The following is a 20934-nucleotide window of genomic DNA, read 5'->3' as shown; positions in this document are numbered from 1 at the left end:
CAGGAGGTTCAGATCTGTTCAAAGGAGTTCAAATCTGATCTCAGATGTTTCCTAGGTGTGTGACCCTGAGCAAGTCACAACCCCAATTGCCTCACCCCTTACCACTCTTCTGCCTTGAAATACACTTGGTATTGATTCTAATTAGGATTTAAAAATGATAGACACATGTAGGATTGAATTGAATTCAACTTCTCTAGTGGGGCAAGCTCCATTTGCTTTGCCCAACTTAGAAGTTTACAGGATGGAGTCTGCAAAACCCCCAACCTTTCAGTGTGTGACATGTGCAGAGTAGGTCAGGGCCTTCTTTCCTGGGCTCCCCAGCACTCACCCTTCACTCTATTCCCGCTGTCTCTTGTTCTTTCTCCCCAATGGTAAGCCTCTACTAAGAAGAGACCAGAACTGGTAAATCCAAGGAGCAGAGGCAGCTGAGCCACCTGGTGGCCACAGTGGGCATCATCAGCATCAGGGTAGTAGCTAGAAGAAGAGACCCAGAGGGCAATGGTATGGCGGGCAGCCAGCCCTCGGTGATGTCCTCACCATGTCCCAGGTCCCCAAATCTTTTATAGGCAGAAATCTCCCCTACAAAATGGACTGGAATGTCTAAATCTACAAAATGGAAGCAGACTTGAAATCGAGGAAGGCCTCGTTTGGAATCTGATTCCAACTTGCAAGCTTTGAGATCACACACAGCTTAACTTCGGAAGATCTGGTCTTTTTAATTAAATGGGGATGACAAGTCCTACAGAACCTACCTCACAGGGAGGCTGTGAAGTGTGCAGGAGAGAATGTATTTTACTACATAAACGATAGCTATGTTATAATATATTGTATTGTTATTTTATTATGCTTATAACATGTTTTATTACATTATAGTTATATCATTATCACTTTATATTGTTACATTGTTTTATTATATCATGTTGCTATATTGTGCTGTTAGTTTTGTATCATGTTATATTGTACTGTTTTCTATCATGTTGTTATATTATACTGTTATATTGTTTTATTATATCATGTTATATTGTGCTGTATGCTATATTGTAGTTATGTTAGTTTTATTATGTATAATATTGTGCTATATTACATTGTTTTATTACCATGTTGTTATATTGTGCTGTTATGTTGTACTGTTATATTGTTTTATATCATGTTGTTATATTGTGCCACTTTTATATTGTTTTATCATGTTATAGTTATTGCTATATTGTACTTTGTTACGTTGTTTTATTATATCATTATATTGTGCAGTTATGCTATAATTGTCTGCATTCAGCCACATTTTCTCAAGGACCCCAGACCTTTTCTTTTCAGGAGCCTCATCTAGAAAATGGTGCTAACCATGCTTGAAGTACCCATTTCATAGAGTGGCTCACTCGGTATTTTTCATAAAAGCCTCGTTTGGAATCTGATTCCAACTTGCAGGCTTTGTACAGCCAGGATGTTTCTTTTCCTGTTATTTCCCCAATTAGATTGGAGGCATCTTGAGGGCAGGGAACTTTTTTTTTTTTTTTTGCTTTTTTGTATCCCTACCAGTGCCTGACACATAGCAAGCACTTACTGATTATCAAATAAAAAAATAGTATTGATATCCTACAGTGGATAAGGAGAAAATGCACACTGATCCCCAAAAGCTTTGGAATTTAAAAAAAAAATCCCTATTCTTGTGGTTTGAATTTTTCAAGAAGTCTAGGGGACTCAGTGAATGGAAAACCAGGCCTAGAAATAAGAGATCCTGGGTTCAAATCTGACCTCAGATACATCCTAGCTATGTGATCCTGCCTAATCCTTATTGCTCTTCAGCCTTGGAATCAATATCTAGTATCCATTCCAAGATGGAAGGGTTTGTTTTGTTTTTTCCAAACCTATATCTTCTGTCTTAGAATCAATACTGTATGTGAGCCCACATTTGAACCCAGGTCCTCCTGACTCTCCAGGCCTGGTGTGCTAGCCTTTGACAATATAGGACCAGCCTGCAAAGAGTAGAGCGCAGAGGCATGACCTTCATGTAGGCCTCCCAAGCAGAGAGGTCTGGGAAGTGGCTGCTTTTGTCCTCCTGGGAGAGACTCCCAAAGCTGGTTTCTGTGCCCTCCAGGGTGAAGAGAGATGGGAGCATCTGCCAGCTGGGAGACGGGATGAAAAAGAGAGGAATCAAGCCTGTGCCGTCCATCTCACAGGCATGTCCACGCTAGAACTGTGTGGGAGGCCAGTCTCTCGGAAGGTCTTTTCTGGCTTCCCATCTGCAGCCAGATGGACCCCCAGTGAGGTCGGAGATCCCATCCTCAGGGACAGCCCAGTGAGATGGAAAACGTGGCATTTACTCCGGGGAGCCTACACAGCATCACTATGGTCCTGAGATCAAGAAGGGAAAGTTGCAGCTTTCCATTTGCTTAAAGATGATGGAGCACATGAATGTGAGCTCCTTGGCCCAAAGAAGAAAGAAAAACCCTTCTATTCCTCACCTCTCAACAACACGGGCAGGGGAGCATGCGAGTCAGTGGCATTTCCACAAGGCAGCCAGGATGCCTCTCAGGATGTACAAGGCAAGGGTACTTGGCTCACTGTAATCCTGTCTTAGTTAGTTAAGCATCAAGATGTTCATTACATCTGAGGGCCAAAGCATAGGCCCTGGGGTGTGGCATGAGCCAGGCAGTCATCCCCAGAGGCCCCAGACTGGCATCTAAAGGCCATGGAACTAGAGCTTTGTAGACACAGGGTTTTTATACCCCGAGTCCAACTCTTGCTTTCAAAAATAAGGAAGTGGAAGGCTAATTAAAAGCCAAGAACTCAGAAAAGACAGTGGCTTTCCTTTTTAAATGCCATTATGAATCAGAAAAGACAGGTTTTTGCCTGGTTGCCAGTAGGGAGACAACACAGCATTCACTTCTCAAAATTAAAGCATGGGGGGGGCAGCTGGGTAGCTCAGTGGATTGAGAGCCAGGCCTAGAGAAGGGAGGTCCTAGGTTCAAATCTGGCTTCAGACACTTCCCAGCTGTGTGACCCTGGGCAAGTCACTTGACCCCCATTGCCCACCCTTACCACTCTTCTGCCTTGCAATCAAAACACAGTATTGATTCCAAGACAGAACGTAAGGGCTTAAAAAAAAATGAATGAATGAATGAATAAAAATTAAAGCATGGTTTCTGGTTTTTCTGTGTATTAGAGGAGAGGAGGAAGGGAGGAAGGAGGGAAAGACGAAGGGAGGAAGGAAGGGAGTGTTTGTTAATCACCAATTAGATGCCTAGGACTAGGCTAAGTACTTTACAAATATTGCATTTGATCCTCACAACCTTGGGAAGTAGGTGCTATTTACTTCTATTTTATAGTTGAGGAAACTGAGGCAGAGGTTACATATCTTGCTCACGATTACGGTTAGTGAGACTGGTCTCCGGAACTCGGGCCTTCCTGACTCCAGGCCTGGTTCTCTATCCATTGAGTCATCCACATCTCAAAAGGGACAGATGGCACCCAGGTAATTGCAGAGATGAGTGTGGACTGCTGAGACCAGAGGTATAGGGGACCCGTACATCATTAATAATTATTTTAAAATCACCAAAACTTATTTCAACCTGGTTGATGACACAAGGGCTACACACAAGGGAAATCTAAACAAGGCTGCTGCCTCCAACAATGGAATGTGTAGTGCAGCAAAAATCTCCTGGGACCCAAATTCAGATTCGGGCTCTACTTAATGCCCTCACTACCTGTGTGACTGAGCAAGTCATTTAATACTTTTGGGTCTCAGCTTTGTCATTCAGTTATCTGACTCTTCTTGATCCCATTTAGAGTTTTCTTAGCAGAGATAATGGAATGGTTTGCTAATTTCTTCTCCAGCTCATTTTACAGATGAGAAAACTGAGACCAACAGCGACTTGCCCATGGTCACAAAGCTAGGAAGTGTCTGAGGCCAGATTTGAACTCAGGAAGATGAGGCTTCCTGATTCTAGGATCCAGTCATCTAATTTCTTAAAAAAAAAAAAAAAATTTATTTTTTTTTTTTAAATTCTGTGATCTCTAAGTTTCCTTCTGGTTTTACATCTAAAAGCCTAATAAGCTTATGTTGGTTCCTGTGCATCCATCTTTAATGACCTTTTCAAATGAAAAAGCATCCAGATTTTGTAGTCTAAACACCAAAGTCTGGATTCTGAAACTTTGATCTGACAGTTTTGTAAGGGTGCCTTTTTCATAAACACAATAATTATTCATCCAAAGGGCCTTGTTTCAGATCCAGGAACTTCAATCCACCTGATGCTGGCCTGGCCTCCTTACTGTCACTCACACATAACAACTCTGACTCCAGGTATTCCCCCAGGATTGGTCCTCAAGTCTCATCACCTCCCAGCTTCTTCCAAGCCTCAAAGCCCCACTTTTCTGCAAGAAACCTTTCATGGTCCTTCATTTTAGTGCCTTCCCTTAGAGATGATCTCCAGTATTTATCCTCAATTGTTTGTACATTGTTGCTTATATGAGGTCTATCCTGTTAGACTGCGAATTCATGGACTGCAGGGGCTGCTTTTTGCCTTTCCTTATATTTCCATCGCTTAGTACCCAGCCTGGCACAGGGTAGGTGTTTAATGCTTGTAACTATACAAGACTTGGAGGTATACAAGGAATGCTCTCCTCCCCTCCCTTAGGCTGTGAGGGAAGGCCACAGTAGCAGTGGGAGTTTCCAGGAGAATGCAGGCTGTTCAGTGGCTTACAAAAAAATAAAAAATAAAAAAAAAAAAGGGGGGGGGGGAGGAACCACCAAAGATGGCAAAATGATCAGGGTTTAGATGAGGTCAGGAATAAGAAGTGAAAAGAGAAGAGAAAGAAGGGAAAGAGTGGAGGAGGTTGGTTGGGAATTTTGGCACGTGGGAAGGAGGCAGTGTAGTGGTTTTGCTGTCCAAAGAAACCATCCAAACCAGATGTTTGTTTAGATACTAAATATAGTTCACAGTACCATCTAGTGTTGACTGATGGCAAATGCCTGAGGTCTAAAGAAAGGTAACCAGAAATACTGGGACAATTTGGTTAAGGAAGAAAGACTCTTTGGATTCAAATAATCCATTCTCCTAAATCCTGTATACAAGAAGTGGCCTCTCACCTGTCCTTGGGGCCATTTTCTGGTTGAGCACTCACTGACACTCTTAGGAGCCAGAACTGCAGCGAGGTTGGGAGGATTCACCTTTTCCGTAAGGTCTAAAACCAAGAAATGGGCAAATTGCCCAGCTGAACCAAATTTGGCATGTGGGTCAGGCCACTCTACTTTAGAAAAGGTCTAGTGGAAAAATGATCTAGCTCTTTTTTGAACCGAGTGCTAAAGGCTTATACTGTAACCACACATAATGCCAGACCAAACTACTCATCAGCCTCAGACTCATCCCCCAGAATTAACAATTTGTGCTCTGAGGTCGACAATCTTGGTACAGAATTAGGAGGCTGGCCTTTGAGAGTCCAGTTCCTAAGAGAAGATATAGAGGCTTATCAGCTGAGCTTATTGATCAAGGTCCAGCCAAATGCCAAGGTATATACATTTTATTTAAAAAAGTTTACAGTTCTTTCATTATACACAACTATTTGAGAGGTTATAGTCTTAGAGAAGAGGCATTCGTCCTGTTGACAGATGTGCCCACTACATCATCACAATGCAAGAAAAAAAGGTGGTAGGAAGGAGGGTAAGGGGAGAAAAAAAAAAGATAAAAATCTTAGACTCCAATGAAGGGCTTTGGAAGCCCCTTTCATCTCTTCAAGTATCACACAATATGTACCAAATACAGTCAGTAAATAACGGCCATTTCTCATGATGCCTACAGATCTGCCAAAGGGCCTGCTTAACTAAGGCAAACCCAAAAGTAGGTCCCTGCCCCCTTGAGTGGCATATAGTGACGGTGGAGAATCCTCACCTAGCTAAAAGCTGCTCATTATTTCCACATCCCCTGAGACACCCACAAGACTCAGACTCCAATGAGGAATCCAGTGCCTTTCAGAATCCTCTGTGAACGTTCCACATGACCAGGGGAAAATGAACATGGGTTAAGACGAGGGAAATGCTTGCTGCCCTCCTAGAAATCTGAACTAAGTTGATTTCAGGGAATTGGTTTGGGGGTGCTGATTAAAAAATATACGCACACGCGTGCGCGCACACACACACACACACACTCACACACACACATACCCTGTTAACTTTTCTGAGTGATTTTTTAAAAAAACTTTTACTGGATGAGTCCATGAGGTTCAAAAGGCTCACAGACAAATTTTAGATGAGTTAGAAGCCAATTCCTGAACTGTGGCTAGAAATCTCACCCATCAGGATTAACAGAGGATGCCTCCTTTCAATTTTTTTCCAGTCATCACAATAGGAGGCTTAATACAACTCAAATGTCAGACCAAAGAGAACTGGGAGATTCATGGAGTTTGTTGAGATTAAACTCCCTTTCAGAGGTTAAACACTTCTCTGACTTTACATTGACCTGTTGGCAATTAGAAAAGCTTCTTTTGAAGTGGAAAGAAGATTGTTAGGTCCTGGCGAGGTATGGCAACTTCTGGTTATGATCCATCTGCAAGGGATGAGACGCCAGGGTAAAACTGTACGGTGACCTTGAAGTGGGGGCATGGGGAGCAGGGGGGACACTCAAGGACGGGAGCCAAAGTGCCTGTTTCTAGGTCACCCACCACTACTCACTAGCTTCTAACAAGGCTCCGGTATTCAAGAATCCATTGAGTGCCGGCGGATGGAGGATCAAATGCTGCTGGGTCGAAACTATCTTGCTTGTTGGGATTTGGCCAGAGCTTAAGATCAGTCATATGAACAGGGGCAGAGAATGCTATAAAACCACAAGATAGTATTTCAGAAAGTACAGCTACTGCCTGGTCTGATAAAGGAAAACAAATTGTCATTGCTATTTGCCTAAATAGATGTGTCCGGGCTTCCTTGGGGATACTTGGTTCCTGGTCTCAGCAGTAGGAGGGGGAGACCCAATAAGGTTTGGACCACAGACAGAGCAAAATCTATTTTGGCTTACTCTCCCATCTGTATGGGGGTTGGGGGGTGCCTGGACTCTCCTGGAATACAGCGAGCCCTCTATGACATGGGCCCCCCCATGGCCCTCGTTACTACTACTACAACTCCCCTCAATCATAGTAAAGGGGCAAAGACGGGGCATAACAAATGTTAACCAGGCAATCTTTTCTGACATGCAGAAAACCAGTTTCTACATACAGAGAAAACATCCCATCCAGAGCCAAGAAAACATGCACAGACCCACAGCTAGCCCCTCAGAAAGGATAAATGTGTACAGCTAAAAGGACACCATGCAGTTTGTAATAGAAATGGCAAGAGGCCCTGAAAGCTAACAGAGAACCCTAATCACAGACACACACACGCACGCACGCAAGCGCACACACACAGGCACGCACACGCTACACAATGAAGCAAAGCTCAGATTGGCTTACGGTCTCCAGAACGAGTCTCACTTAGGAGAGCACCCTGTACTATAAAAACCTCTGATGCTGGTGCTTTAGAGTAGAAGGAATTGTTGGCTTGTCTGTTTAATTAAAGAAATGGGCCTTGGTCATGGAGACGAGATGTACACTGGTTCACATGCCCCCAAACCTGGTTATGCACTGGCAACCTGGTTATTAACTAGATTAAAAACAATAGTTACCTGGAAATGAATTTAAGGTAATTAGAACACTATTGTTTATACAATATTGAAAAAATACAATTTATTGTTTTAACTGAAATCACCACCCCAGCACTTTAAGCCTACCCCTAAATAGCACCTACAGTAAAGGTTATAGCACAAGCAAACTGCTAATTCAGCAGGTAAGCATGTTAGACAGTGCCAGCAGAGATACCCTCCCTCCCCCAAAGTAATGAGAATACAACGTGCTAGATAAGAGTTAACGTACACCATTACAGGTTAAATAGTTAATACTACCCTTCCAACAAGCCACAAATGCTAGATAGATCACTTCAGCACGGTAACTAACCACAGCCCTACGTAACTGCACTTTTTTTATCTTAAGGAAATAAAAAGGAAAGAAAACCTTTTGCGTCATGCCCGTAATTAACGTAAAATAAATTCTTTGTATGTCTTTTTATTTAGGAAAATAATCATGCTAAAGCAAGTTGTACTTTATATAGATTTTTCAAAGTAAGAGATTGATTGTGCTTTTTGAATTTAAAAAAAAAAGTTAGGATATCTTCCAACCTCATTGACTCAAACCTTGTGGAATACAGTACTTCTAATTTTAAAAATGCATTTCAGAATTTTTTTTTTAAAAATCTACTGAATGAACCCTGTGGGACATTCAAAACGTTCGTTTTTAAAGTGTCTCAAAATTGGCTAATTCTGCTGCTGTCCTTACTGGTTGCATCAAAAAAAGAATCAAAACTTTTCTGGCTGTCTAAAAACTTTCACAAAACTCCCTAAAATACAGCAGGCAACATTAAGATCTGAAAGGAACTTCGTAGGCAACCTCTGGACATGCAGCTAGCTGAGTTTACATCTGATTGGTGGGCATTTTAAAGTGTCTAATTCCCTTTTAGCATTAACAGGGGGAAAAAAATCCACCTTCAAAACCTGTTCTACTACATGAGAAGATATTTCATCCACTCCCTTTCCCTCCCCCCTTCAGAAGAGTCCTTCAACTATATCTGAAGAAAGTTGCACCTGTTTTCCCCATGTATAATCACTTTGGGTGGAATAACCTTTATTTGTTCAAATTTGTCTTCTCTTAGAATTCTGAATGTGTGTTGGGGTCTGCAATAGCCTCTCTCCCCCTCCCAGGGGCAGACGGTTGCCAAGCCGCTGCCAAGGGGTGGCAGAAGGGGTGGGGGGAAAAAGGAAAAAAAAAGAAAAAAAGAAAAAAAGAGACAACAATGAAATGAGAGTGCCAAAGTATTCGTGGCCATTGGCCAGGTCTTCCCAGGACTAATGCTCAGCAGAATGACTTGTATTGATGATGAGACCCTTCCTCTCCTGGTAGATGAAGGAACAATTTGCATCATGTGTCTAACCACAGTTCAAGCACAAAAGAGCAAGTTTAAAGCTCTCAGTCAAGGGCAGCAGTCTCAAACTGGCAAAGAAGTAGAGTCTAATTTTGCATGTGCTCTGAATGAACCCAAGCACTAGCCTTGTCATTTCCCTCCTTTCCCCCCTCTGAGCTCAGAATCCAGACCAAGAAAATGAGTCATGTCCAGAAAAAGGATTTGAAAAGGTCCCCAAAGCAAATACCCTCGTGGTTGCAGAGCCCTGTAGCTTGAAGGGCAGGAATCCACATATAAAAAAGTACTTAAAATCCAAGTCAAAAAAAACCTTTCTTTAAGCGTCAATACTCCAGAGATGGCTAGCTCGCTCCCTGTCCTGGGTCCCGGTCACTGCCCGTCACACAGGGCGCCAACACTAGAGGGGAGGAGCAGCCCCGCTACTCTCTAAGCGCGCTCACCCCAGGCCTTCTCCCTCCCCGAGTCTCTCCTCTTTACCTTGAAAAAGCTCTAGTCTACCTTAATGTCCGAGGGTCGGTCGCTTGGGTTTGTTTCTTTGGAACCACCAATAGAGGAAGCAGGATTTTTTGTCCTCACGTCTACCTATCACAGCGGCTGTTTCATGGCCGGCTCAGTAGCGTACAAGTTGACTTGGCCAAATGGACTTATGAATGCATGCATTCGGGCTGCATATTGCTACCAAAATGGAATGTGGGAATATGCTATGCACCTCAGGTTGAGAAATGACCAAGAAATCAAGATCTAAAGGGTGATATATAATATATATATATCAATGCTATTATTCATAAAAACCTTGTTTAGTAATAAAAAAAATTGCTTTGTTTAAATATGAATATTATAGTCTGCTTCTCATGGTTAGGAAATAATAGTCTTTCTGAAAAGCAGGTGGCTTTTTCTACTACAACTCCATGTCCTGGGCCTCGTCTTCCGAGAAGTCAGACATGGAGCTCTCCGACGAGCTGTCCCCAGTGCCCTCTTCCTGTTCCTTCAGCGCCTCTTCTGTTGCATACTTCTGAATGTACTCTGCAAAGGGGACAAGAGAAGGAGGCACAGTGAGCGAGCAGCTGAGCGAGCGAGACGCCTCCCGGGAGTGTGGTGCTCCCTGGCCCGGGCCTGGCCGGCCTCCTGGAGCACTTACAGGCCTGCCAAGGACAACATGAATGACTGTGAGAGGCTGTGAGATGGAAGGAGACTGTCAGAGAACCTGACACTGTCCAACCTCTGCTTATGACCTCTCCAGCCTTGTCCCTTGGGCCTCTTCTCCATCAGCCCCTTCTCTTGAGGGAGAGCACAGGCCTGGAGTCAGGAAGACTCAAAGTTCAAATCTTGCTTCAGACACTTACGGGCTATCAGACCTGGGGCAGATCACTTAACCTCTGTTTGCCTCAGTTTCCTGATCTGTAAAATGGGGATAATAGCACGAATGACACCATAATTGTAAAGCACTTAGTTCAGTGCCTGGTACAGAATGCGCACCATATAAATATTTGCTGTGATCATTCTTTCCAAAGGAACAGATCTCCTTATTATGGTGCTGTCCTTCCTAGAGGGCCGGCCCATTTGTTGTACCTCCTATTCCTCGAAAAGGCCTTTTATAGAAAGCCTTTCTAGACTGCCCCACGCCTCTTACAGCGCTTAACAGTAGGTGAGTACTGCTCACTTGGCACCCAAGCACAATATTTTACATTATTTGTTGCTCCTAGAAATGAGGAGAGGAGCTAGAGAAGATTAAAGAGAAGAATTAGCTACTTTAAAAAACTCTTACCTTCTGTCTTAGAATCAATATTAAGTATCAGTTCCAAGGCAGAAAAACAGTAAGGGCTAGGCAATTGGGGTTAAGTGACTTGTCCAGGGTCACAAGCAAGGAAGTGTCTGAGGCCACATCTGAATCCAGGACTTCCTGTCTCCAGGTCTGGCTCTCAATCCACCGAGCCACCTATCTACCCCAAGAAGAATCAACTATTAAAGAAATATAGGGCTTGCCTTCCCAATGACTGGGGAAAGGAGAAAATTTGGAACTGAATTTAAAAAAAAAAAGGATATAACAATGAAATCCTTTCAGTTCGGTTCCCAGGGCTAGGCCTCTCATCTGGTTGATTTTGACCTCCACTTTGATTTTGCAATGTAGGATATTCCCAATAAGAAAAGATCTTATGGCTACAAAGTGTGGGTTTGGGAAAACAAGGTGTTCCATTAACAGGTAAAAAATGCAACTGATATTATAAAAGGAGAATCAGTTACACAACTACAGAAGAGAGACAGCTGACAACAAGAATCAGCTCTTGAGGTCCCAAACCTAAGTAAGGAAGGCACATGGCAAGAGCATTAAGAAGCCTCTAGCCCAGTGGTTCCCAAACTTTTTTGGCCTACTGCCCCCTTTCATGAAAAAATATTACTTAGCCCCCTAGAAACTGATTTTTTAAAAAAATTTAATAGCAATTAATAGGAAAGATAAGTGCACCTCCTCCATCACCGCCCCCCTGGATCACTGCAGCACCCACCAGGGGGCGGTGGCACCCACTTTGGGAATCACTGCTCTAGCTCTTCAAACAGGTCCAGAAATGGCCCCATTAGTTTTCCAACCAAGACCTCCATTCCTCAGTAAAAGACTAACTCTGTGAGGTCAGGGTCTGGGCCACTCCTGTTATTCTGTACACACCCCACCCCCATTCCTACCCCCCACCCCCCAGGCTTTCCCAGTGTGCCGACAGTGACCTGACACCACGGCTCTTCACATGGTTTCATTTCTCTAAATTCAGATTTAGATCAAAAATGAGGAGGGGGAAATATCTTCTACATTGTTGCTCCCTGTCTCCCCAATGATTCCCTTTCTTGAACCCTTACCTGGTTCTTCTCTAATACTCTTCAGTTGTTACAGAGAAAGAGATGGGATGAGATGAGAAAGACAGGGGGAGCAAGCCTGCACACTCAAGCACACATAACTCATGAGCTATTAAGCGTCCCCTCCATGTTCAAGCCATTGCATTAGGACTAAGAAGACAAAACAAACAAATTTAAGGCCCTTAAGGAGCTTATATTCTACTGCAGGTTACAACCGGGACACAAAGAGACAAGTAAAAGACAATGTGAGGAAGGCAAAGAAGAAGAACAATTTGGGGAGAACTAGGAAAGGCTATGGGTGTGAGGAGGAGCCACCTGAGCTGGACAGGGCAGAAGCTAAAAATTCTGAGCTAGAAAATTAAGCAGAGAGAACAGTACAGAAATGGAGGTAAGACAGCCAGCTTCCTGCCATTCAAACTAGTAAAAGCAATTTAACTTGAGGAGCCAATGCGTGAGTTCACTTTCTACCCCCAACATCTTTGCTCTACTCTGTCTAGAGTTGAAAATCCTTTGTTTTTAGCAGTGGAGGTAAAATCAATTGGCATTTAGTAAGTGCCTACTATGTGCTGGACACTGTTAAGAATCGAGAATACAGAGAGGCCAAAAAACCCCTCAAGGAGAGTTCGGTGTAACAGGGAAGACACTATGGGAACAACTGTGTACAAACATGTACAAACTGTGTACACAGGATGAATCGGGAGCACTGCCAAGAATGACCAGGAAGAGATTTTTGCAGAAGGTAGAATTTTGACTAAGATGTGCAGGAGGTCAGGGAAGTTAGGAGGTGGAGACAGAGGGAAGGGGTTCAATGTGTACTCTTATATGCTTCCTGCCTGTTTCTATTTTGCCTACAAATATTTGCCTCAAAAATTTTGTGATTGTTTTGTATTCTATGGATTTAAAAAAAAACAACAAGTCTTTGCTTTACAGTTTATAATCACAGGCAACTCTACCCTCTTACTATGAGAACAGACTTTGAAATGTTATTGAACTATACATAGATTTTGCCTGTCAGGAACCTAGGCTATCTGGTTAAAAAGGGTCACTGAAAAATAGTTCAGTAAGTTTAAAAAAATTACTAATAATAGCTAGCCTTTGTAGAGCACTTTAAAGCTTAAAAAGAGCTTCCCATAGTATCTCATGGGAATGTTCTGATAATCCAAGGAGGTGGGTGTTATTATGATCCCCATTTTAGAGATGAGGAAACTTGAGGCAGGTCTTTCTGATTCAGCACCACATGTACCATGCTACCAGCTGCCTAGCTAGACAGAAGTGGCTTCTTAGTGGCTTTAATATGCATTATTTACCTAAGAATAAGCCTTTTTCAACCTAGGTAGAAATCTGTTGGGGGGGGGGGGGGGGAGACCAAATAAACCACTAAAGATACTCATATAAACCCTAAGTGTACAATATTCACATAAAATCTATATCATGAGAAGATTCACACCTAACCCAAATGCTTAAAGAAACTGAAGCCTAGAAAGGTTGAATAATTTACCCAAGATCATCCAAGCAGTAAACAACAAGTCTGGATCTGAACCCAGGTCCTTTGACTTCAAGTCCAGGGCTATTTTCACAAAAACTTTGTATCTCTTAATTATAGTATAAATGTTTTAAGGTTTTCTAAAGGGTGGTGATTAGGGGACAAAATTAAACTCTGAGGGATTAAATTAGTCTCATTCTTCCCATGTAAAGCATATAAAATTTAACTTTTTGACCAGAATATATATGCACATGAAATACTTTGGGTTTTTTTTTTTTTTTTTTGCCTCCTATACTATCTAAAGGGAGTCTCTCCAAAGAAAATAGCTGGAAAGGAGCTGAAGGCCTTTCAAATCTCCATGTTAGCTCTATGTTAGCCCTATCTTTAGAAAAGCAGAAGAAACTAAATGCCTAACTGAGAACAAATACTGACTTTCAAAGAAATCAATGCAATCATGTACTAGCTAACAGAGTCATTATTCAGTTTCTTCTACTTGTTCTTAGCCAGAGGTAACTCAATATTGAAAGAATAGTGGTAATGCCAAAGCACATAAGCACTTGACTGCTTCCCAACTTGGGCAGCCCTGATCTGATCATTTATATTATCTACCATATATGACCTATACCATTAGCTAAAGAAAAGTAGTAAGTAATTTCCATACTGAGGAAGGGTAGTAAGTAAATTTATACCACAGCCATATGATTATGCTTCAATTTCAAAGGCTATTTTCCAAACCAATTTAAATCAATCTTGAAGCTATTTTTCAAAGGTATTTCCAAAAAAGAGTATTGATAGACTCATTGTAAAATGCTATACTAAGGAAGAAATTTAGGCACTTGTAATTCATGAAATGCAAGCAGAGTTTCATTTACTAATGGTGTAGAATCTTAAAGAGTAAGATAATTACTGAAATTGTGAACTATTTTTCCTACTAGTCTTTACCCTGGAAATATATGCTTACCAAATAACAATAAAAACCTCTTAGACACTGAAGGGAAATGTTTTCAAAAGCCTTTCTAAAAGTTAAATTCCAACAAATAAAGTGTCTTTAAGAACTTCTCACAGTTTGAAAAGGCAGTCCTTCATTTAGCCATTAAGTCATTTACAAGTTCAACATCAATTGTTCACATTTATAGGCTTAGGGAACTTTAGAAGAGTCTTAGAATCAAAACGCATGGCATCAAATGTTTTGCTTTAAAAGCAGGGGAATATACAAAATAGCTATTAAAACCACTTCCTAACAATTGATAAAAGCTGAAATCATTAGGGAGGTCTATAACCAATCTTTCACATATGGTAGATGTATCTGACAGATCTGGTTAGTAGGAATTCCTTAAGTGTATTCACCTTGAAACTAATTTGGTTTTCCACTAAGGACCAAAATTTATGTTAAATGTCTCTACTGGTAGAAATAGTTATATAAAGCACCAGACAAAGGCCAACCATAATTCCAGGGCAGGGTAGAATGGAGAGTGAAAACAGATTTTTTTTTTTGATTCATCAAAAATGAAACAATTTAAAAATAAGCAACAGTTCAAGACAATACAATAAGGGATATTTTACAATATGGGACCTAATTAGGTGCCATATGAGTTCTGCAGACAATAAGTACTAAAAGAAGGCTTTCCTTAAAAGATAGGATTTGAGGACAACTAGAATTTATAAGGAAAAGGAGGATAAGATGGGTGTTTTGGCAGAGGTAGGAAATATAAGATGTGCTTGAGAAACAGTGAGCAAATAAGTGAATAGGTTTCATGTAGGGGTATAGACTAAAAACAGAGAAGCCAAAAATGGTAGGCTGATATAGGATATAAAAAAAGGCCTTGAGGGGGCTGCTGGGTAGCTTAGTGAATTGAGAGTCAGGCCTACAAACAGGAGGTCCTAAGTTCAAATCTGACCTCAGACACTTCCCAGCTGTGTGACCCTGGGCAAGTCACTTGACCCCCATTGCCTACCCTTATCACTCTTCTGCCTTGGAGCCAATACACAGTTTTGACTCCAAGACGGAAGGTAAGGGTTTGGGGGGGTGGGGGGGGGGGGGGAGAGAAGGCCTTGAATGCTAGGTAAAAAAACTTGGATTTCATCTTTTAGGCAAAGGAGAGTCATTAAAAAAAGTTTAGTAGAGTGAAATGATTGAAACATAATTTTAGAGAGATTAATCTAGTATTAAAATGTAAGCTGAAGATATTTACAGAAGGAAAGGAGGTAAGGCAGGTAAGGCGGCAGCCTCTATCTTCTCAAGACAACCACAGATGATGAAATGAAAAAGTGGTTTGCACCATTCTCATTTCAGGAACTAACCCAATTCTTTGGGTCAGATCTGGCTAATCCAGAGGGAGTATGTAAGTCTTTTTTTTTTTTTTTTTGGAATTATGCTACTGTATCTGTCTATACAAAAATAACTATCTAAATTCTTCCTATAGTAAAGACTAGACACCAGAAATCCATGCAATGTTGTCACATGAATCGCTCTATCTAAAATTACCTAATCCTGCCATTAGACACTTCCTTGGCCAAAATTTTAATATTTGGTTTTAAAACTCTTATCTCGAAATTGACATTCATTTTGCTGTACAAGGCTTTGAAGTTGGCAAAGTGCTTTACATACACTTCAAAGATACTTAGTTGCATTGAGTGCATAGATATTAAGTACCAAGTGTTCCACTTAAAGTAAATTAACTTTTCTGGGTTTATTTTTCCTACTTATGAAAAGCCTTTGGGAAACTGGAGATGGTAAGAGAAGAAACCATTGGGTGACAGATAAAACATATTCCAATATTTTTTTTTCTCCTGTGTTTTCATGAAAAGACTCACCCACAAGCCATGTTTAAATAATTTTGACTGTAATCTCTTGCAGGTGCACTTCAAAGAGGCCAGAAGTCTTGGCATTTATTGAGGAAGCTGATGTTCTAGGTTGCTGAGCAGGTGGGTAGCAAGTTATGCTAAATTGGACAGTCACCAAAGGGAAGTCTGCCCTAACCTGAAGAAACTGGAGATTTTTCATAGTGCCTTTGATTTTTTGGTGACATTTTCATTTTAATTTCGGCATAATTTATGTACCCTAAAACTTCAGAATGGGAAAAGAAGTTTCTAAGCTTCTAAATATATGCAACAAATGAATATAATTAGTTCACTTTAATCCTGGGGAACTAATATAGTGCCAATTGTTTACTCACTGTTCCAATTGTACATTTTAGTAGGAAAGAGGAAGAATTATAAACATTTATAGTGTGCCTTCTATGTGCCAGGCTCTGGGCTAAGCACTTTTTACTAATGTTGTCTCATTTGATTCTTATAATATCCCTGAGAGTAAGTACTATCATTACCCCCATTTTACAGTTGAGGAAAGAGGCAGAAAGGCATTCTCTGCTTCTAAGTCATTACAATGGGAGAGGCAAGGCTAAAATGTCTAATTCTACTGGGTTTCATTTATCACTCTACTAGTTTGAACTTACTCCTCTGAAACAGCAGAGTGATTTTAAGGGCAGAGTGATGGTGCCCTGAATTAGTGGTGGACCTGAATTCAGGACTTTACATGACTGGAAGCTTAAATACAATACAATTAGACAATTTACAATGAAATTAATATTGGTATACCATCAACTATCCACCACAATGTGCTTCTTCACCTTTTCCAAACCCTTCATTTCCTTCTTCTCTTTCCTGTTTCTATTTCTTTCCCTTAAGTTTGCCAATGACATTTATTCATGAGCAACATTCAGCCCTGGAAAGAGTGGTCTGTTATTGCCAAGAAGGTTACTGATACTTGTCCTGGAGCACACTTCTCATTCTAAGCCTGGAGAGCAGTCAGGACAGTAGTGGAAACACAAGAACAATTAAACTCTATGGCAGTGATGGCTAACCTTTTAGATATAGAATGATGGACCCCACCCTCATCCCATCCCCTAGACCCTGTGTATGCCTCATCTCCTGCCTCCCCACCCCCACCCAAGCAGAGATCCATTGGGCTACTGGGCAGAGGTAAGTGAGGAATGTCCTCAGACATGTGGAGAAGGGAAGGGGAGTAGAGATCCACCCCAAGTCCCTCTGGCTTTCTAGAAATTAACTCTGGGGGGCGACTGCAATCGTGCCCACAGAGAGGGCTCTGTGTGCCCTTTTTGGCACATATGCCATAGGTTTGCCATCACTGCCCTATGGCCTCTAAGCAAAACTGTTTATCATCTCACCTTTAATTTTCTGTTTGTATTCTTCTGGTCGATGAAGGTACATGGCTGCAGCATCACCATTTAGAGGATCTATAGGGTTTGGATAGGCCAGCAACTGGGGCAGGAACGACTCAAATATATTGGTAAGATCTACAAAAGCACAAATATAAGTGTTTCAACATTTGAAAATGTATACTTTTCATGCACTGGAACAAGAAAGTAGATAGTTTTCTATGTCATCTATTACATATATTCCAGGAATTCACTTATTGTCTTTCTTATTACCTGCCAAGCTACTAAACAAGCTTATGATAACTGGTTTCAATTTCTTTTTCCCCGGCAATCATAAAGTTTGTTTTTTAGCTGGTAAAGTTGTTGAGTGCATGCTTGGTATCCAACCCCTAGACAACCATTATAGCAATATTTTTTCCTTTTCCAAGAGCCACAGGTGAATTTAAGTTCTATAGTAAATTATGTCTTGAACCTAAAATTAAAGACAATACCTATAACTAATTTATTCTACATGTTGGTTTTCCTTTTTAACAATTCAGCAAGAATACAACATAATTTGCTATGAATGATAGCTTTCTCCTTAGCAATCCCTATCATTCTATTTTTATTTCTTACATTTTCTTGAAATAAGAATCTTCTACATGACCTTTCCTCACCTCCTATTCCTCCCACCCCAAAGTAAACATTTAAACACCACATTTCTCTAAAGAAATTCAATGGAATTTTGAAGGCTCATAAGATTAAAGACCTTAGAGGTCATCAAGTCCAACCTCTTCATTTTTATCAATGAGAACTGAGACCCAACAAATTTGAGATATGGCCATGATCACACAGATTTTAAGTAGCAGAATGAGAACCTGGTTCCTCTGGTTCCAAATCTAGCCCTCTTTCGAATGTACCAAGGTGAGACCTCTCAAGACATGATATCTGAATGCAAACTTCTTACAGGGTCTCATCTCAGTAGACCCTTCCTCCAATTATTCAGAGTAACAGGAGGAGCTGAGCATAGTGGATAGTGAATGGACTTCCAACTCAGTTGGACTTGTAGTTCAAGTTCTAGTTATATATACTGGCTATGGGACTCTGGGGAAGTCACTTAACCTATCAGTGAGTGGTCTTGAACAACTCTCTGAAGACTATAAATTGGAGAATAGTAACAGGGCTGAATTGGCAGAGGGTATTCCCTTCACTAGGAGTTTCCTACATCAGCAAAAACTCATGTTTAGCCCAAATATGGGTAAGGAAGACTACTCAAAATTCCAAGTAACTAGACACTAATTCAACAGTAAAACTGTATGTAAGCATGGCCTTATACAAGAGAAGTGACCTTAAAACATAACATAAACAAGATTTTGCTAAGTTGACACTAACTTCTTTTTATTGTTTCTTTCTAATTCACCCTCCATTTGCTACTTCTAGTCACTACAACACATAATGATCCACAAAACATAGAAACAAATTAGAAAGTTCTAAGTAGTCTCTAAATGGGGGGTATGGCATATGGGCTGACTCCACAGGATATATGATCAACCAGTAGAAAGCTGGGACGAATAGAAGTCTAGAAAATCAGGTTGAATCTCATCTACTCTTTAGGATAGCCAGTTATTATACAGATGTTATTGGGAAAATAACACAAATACATCCTATCTCCTGGTCACCTTGAGGCCATGGCAAGTGCCCTTTGGAAAGTGAGGAGAATGGTTCTAAATTCCTGGACAATAACCATTGATTAAAAGTCCCACTTTCCTTCTCTTCATTTTGAGTGAGACAATACTGAGTGAAGCAGAAGGAGGTTATGAATAGCTATGATCTGTACCCCAGTTCTCATTATATTATCTTCTCCTCCCTCCCAACCCAACCCTCATCTTAACTTTCTATTACTGTTGAGGGAATGATTATCCAGCTTCACAATCTCAGTATCATCTTCAGGTTCTAGGTCTCCCTCACTCTACATATCTGGATCATTTATTAAAATTTGGTTTCTACCACCACAATTTCTCTCACATGTGTCTGGATTAGAATAGCCTTTTTAACTGGTCTCCAGGTCTCTTCCCTCTCCAATTCATACTCCACAGAGCTGTCATAGTAATTTTCTTTGTGCAGTGCAGGCCTGACTATGCTACTCACCTATTCATTAAAAGTGGCTTCCTATTGACTCTACTATCAAAAATGCTATTTCGTCTTCATCTCATCCTTTTAAATGTGTTTTTGTGTAATTTTTATAATGTATGTAATTACTAGTATACTAGTACATATATATAATTTGTTTTTAAAAAAGTAAATACATACTGTTGTGTTGATTTAAGATTTTTTTATGGATAGTGTGAGTGATCAAAAAAGTATAGTGACCACTGCTGCTTTATAGCATGAAAAATTATGTGAACCTAAACACAGGATTTTTGATTAGGTGTACCTATACTTCTCTAGGACTTTGCCAAACATCTGCAATTATAGAATCCACCATAGATAATCACTAGCTGTGATTCTGCTGATTTTGTCTGAGTTTCTGTTTTTCTCAAGTATAAAATTTGAAAATAGACTAGACTAGATTATCACCAGGGTAATAGAGATTCTAGTTCCAAAATCCTACAATTCCACTACTATTATAATGCTGATTCATTGTCTAACTTTACCAAATTGGTTTATTTTTAGCTAGTGAAAAAGCAAAGGATCTTTTTATAAAGTATGTTTCATCTGCAGGTTGGCAGGTCTGTGTGGACCCCGAGGACAGCAGCAAAATCTGTTACTTTCTGTTGTTCCCTTTTCTTTTCTTCATTTATCCTTTGATAGAAGTACAAATGACTAGTGAAATGGCCATGTTTACAGAGCAAAAGGGAAAGACAAAGGGCCATGGATAATTCTTAAGAGTGAGATAAGTGACTCCTCACTATCAGCGGACTAATATAAGCTAGGTCCCAACAAAGTCTCTAACTCAAGTGGTGGTGAAGGTCTCCTTCAGTGTCTACACTAAATTCTCACACACATTGTGAGTCCAATGTCTTTTTCACATTTTGGGCTCAAAATACTCAAAAAAGTTTTTTTGGAATTCATGGTATAGGAAATCACTTGAACCAGAACATTTCAAGCAGATCTGTTGTTGTGGTCTCCTCATGTGGCACAAAGAAATATGTGATACAAAGTCAGAAGACCAGAGTCCAAAAGCTGTCTTCTACTCCCACAAAGAGGGTCAATGGCCATATTATGTCATCTCTTTATGCTTCCCATTACTCATCAATTTATCAATTACTCATCTGTAAAGTAAAGGTGTTGGACTAGAGGACCTTTAAAGTCCCTTCCAGCTCTAAATCTACAAGCTTATGTTTTCAAGCAGTTCTGTAAAAGGAAATGAAAACATTTCTCAGATCAATCTGGGCTTATTGCTAACCCTGAGGCTTTTTCATGCTGAAATGTTATTATAGATGCTACTCAAAGTAGCAGAAGCT

General features: G+C 40.7%; 1 protein-coding gene across 3 annotated transcripts in view; it reads right to left on the bottom strand.

Moving 5' to 3' along the window:
• Positions 1-5498: 5498 nt before the first annotated feature.
• UBE2H (ubiquitin conjugating enzyme E2 H) overlaps positions 5499-20934 on the bottom strand; it is a 144623-nt gene continuing 129187 nt past the window's right edge. For all 3 annotated transcript variants that reach the window (XM_044677962.1, XM_044677964.1, XM_044677963.1), the window contains 2 exons: positions 17501-17629; positions 5499-10012 (listed from right to left, as the gene is read on the bottom strand). In XM_044677962.1, coding sequence (XP_044533897.1) covers positions 9888-10012; positions 17501-17629 — 254 coding nt within the window. In that variant the 3' untranslated portion in view covers positions 5499-9887. The remainder of the gene's footprint in view (positions 10013-17500; positions 17630-20934) is intronic.

This window comes from Gracilinanus agilis, chromosome 5, assembly GCF_016433145.1.
Source record: "Gracilinanus agilis isolate LMUSP501 chromosome 5, AgileGrace, whole genome shotgun sequence".
Taxonomy (NCBI): domain Eukaryota; kingdom Metazoa; phylum Chordata; class Mammalia; order Didelphimorphia; family Didelphidae; genus Gracilinanus; species Gracilinanus agilis.
The sequence above is the reverse complement of the archived record's forward strand: the minus strand, read 5'-3'. Positions and strand labels throughout refer to the sequence as shown.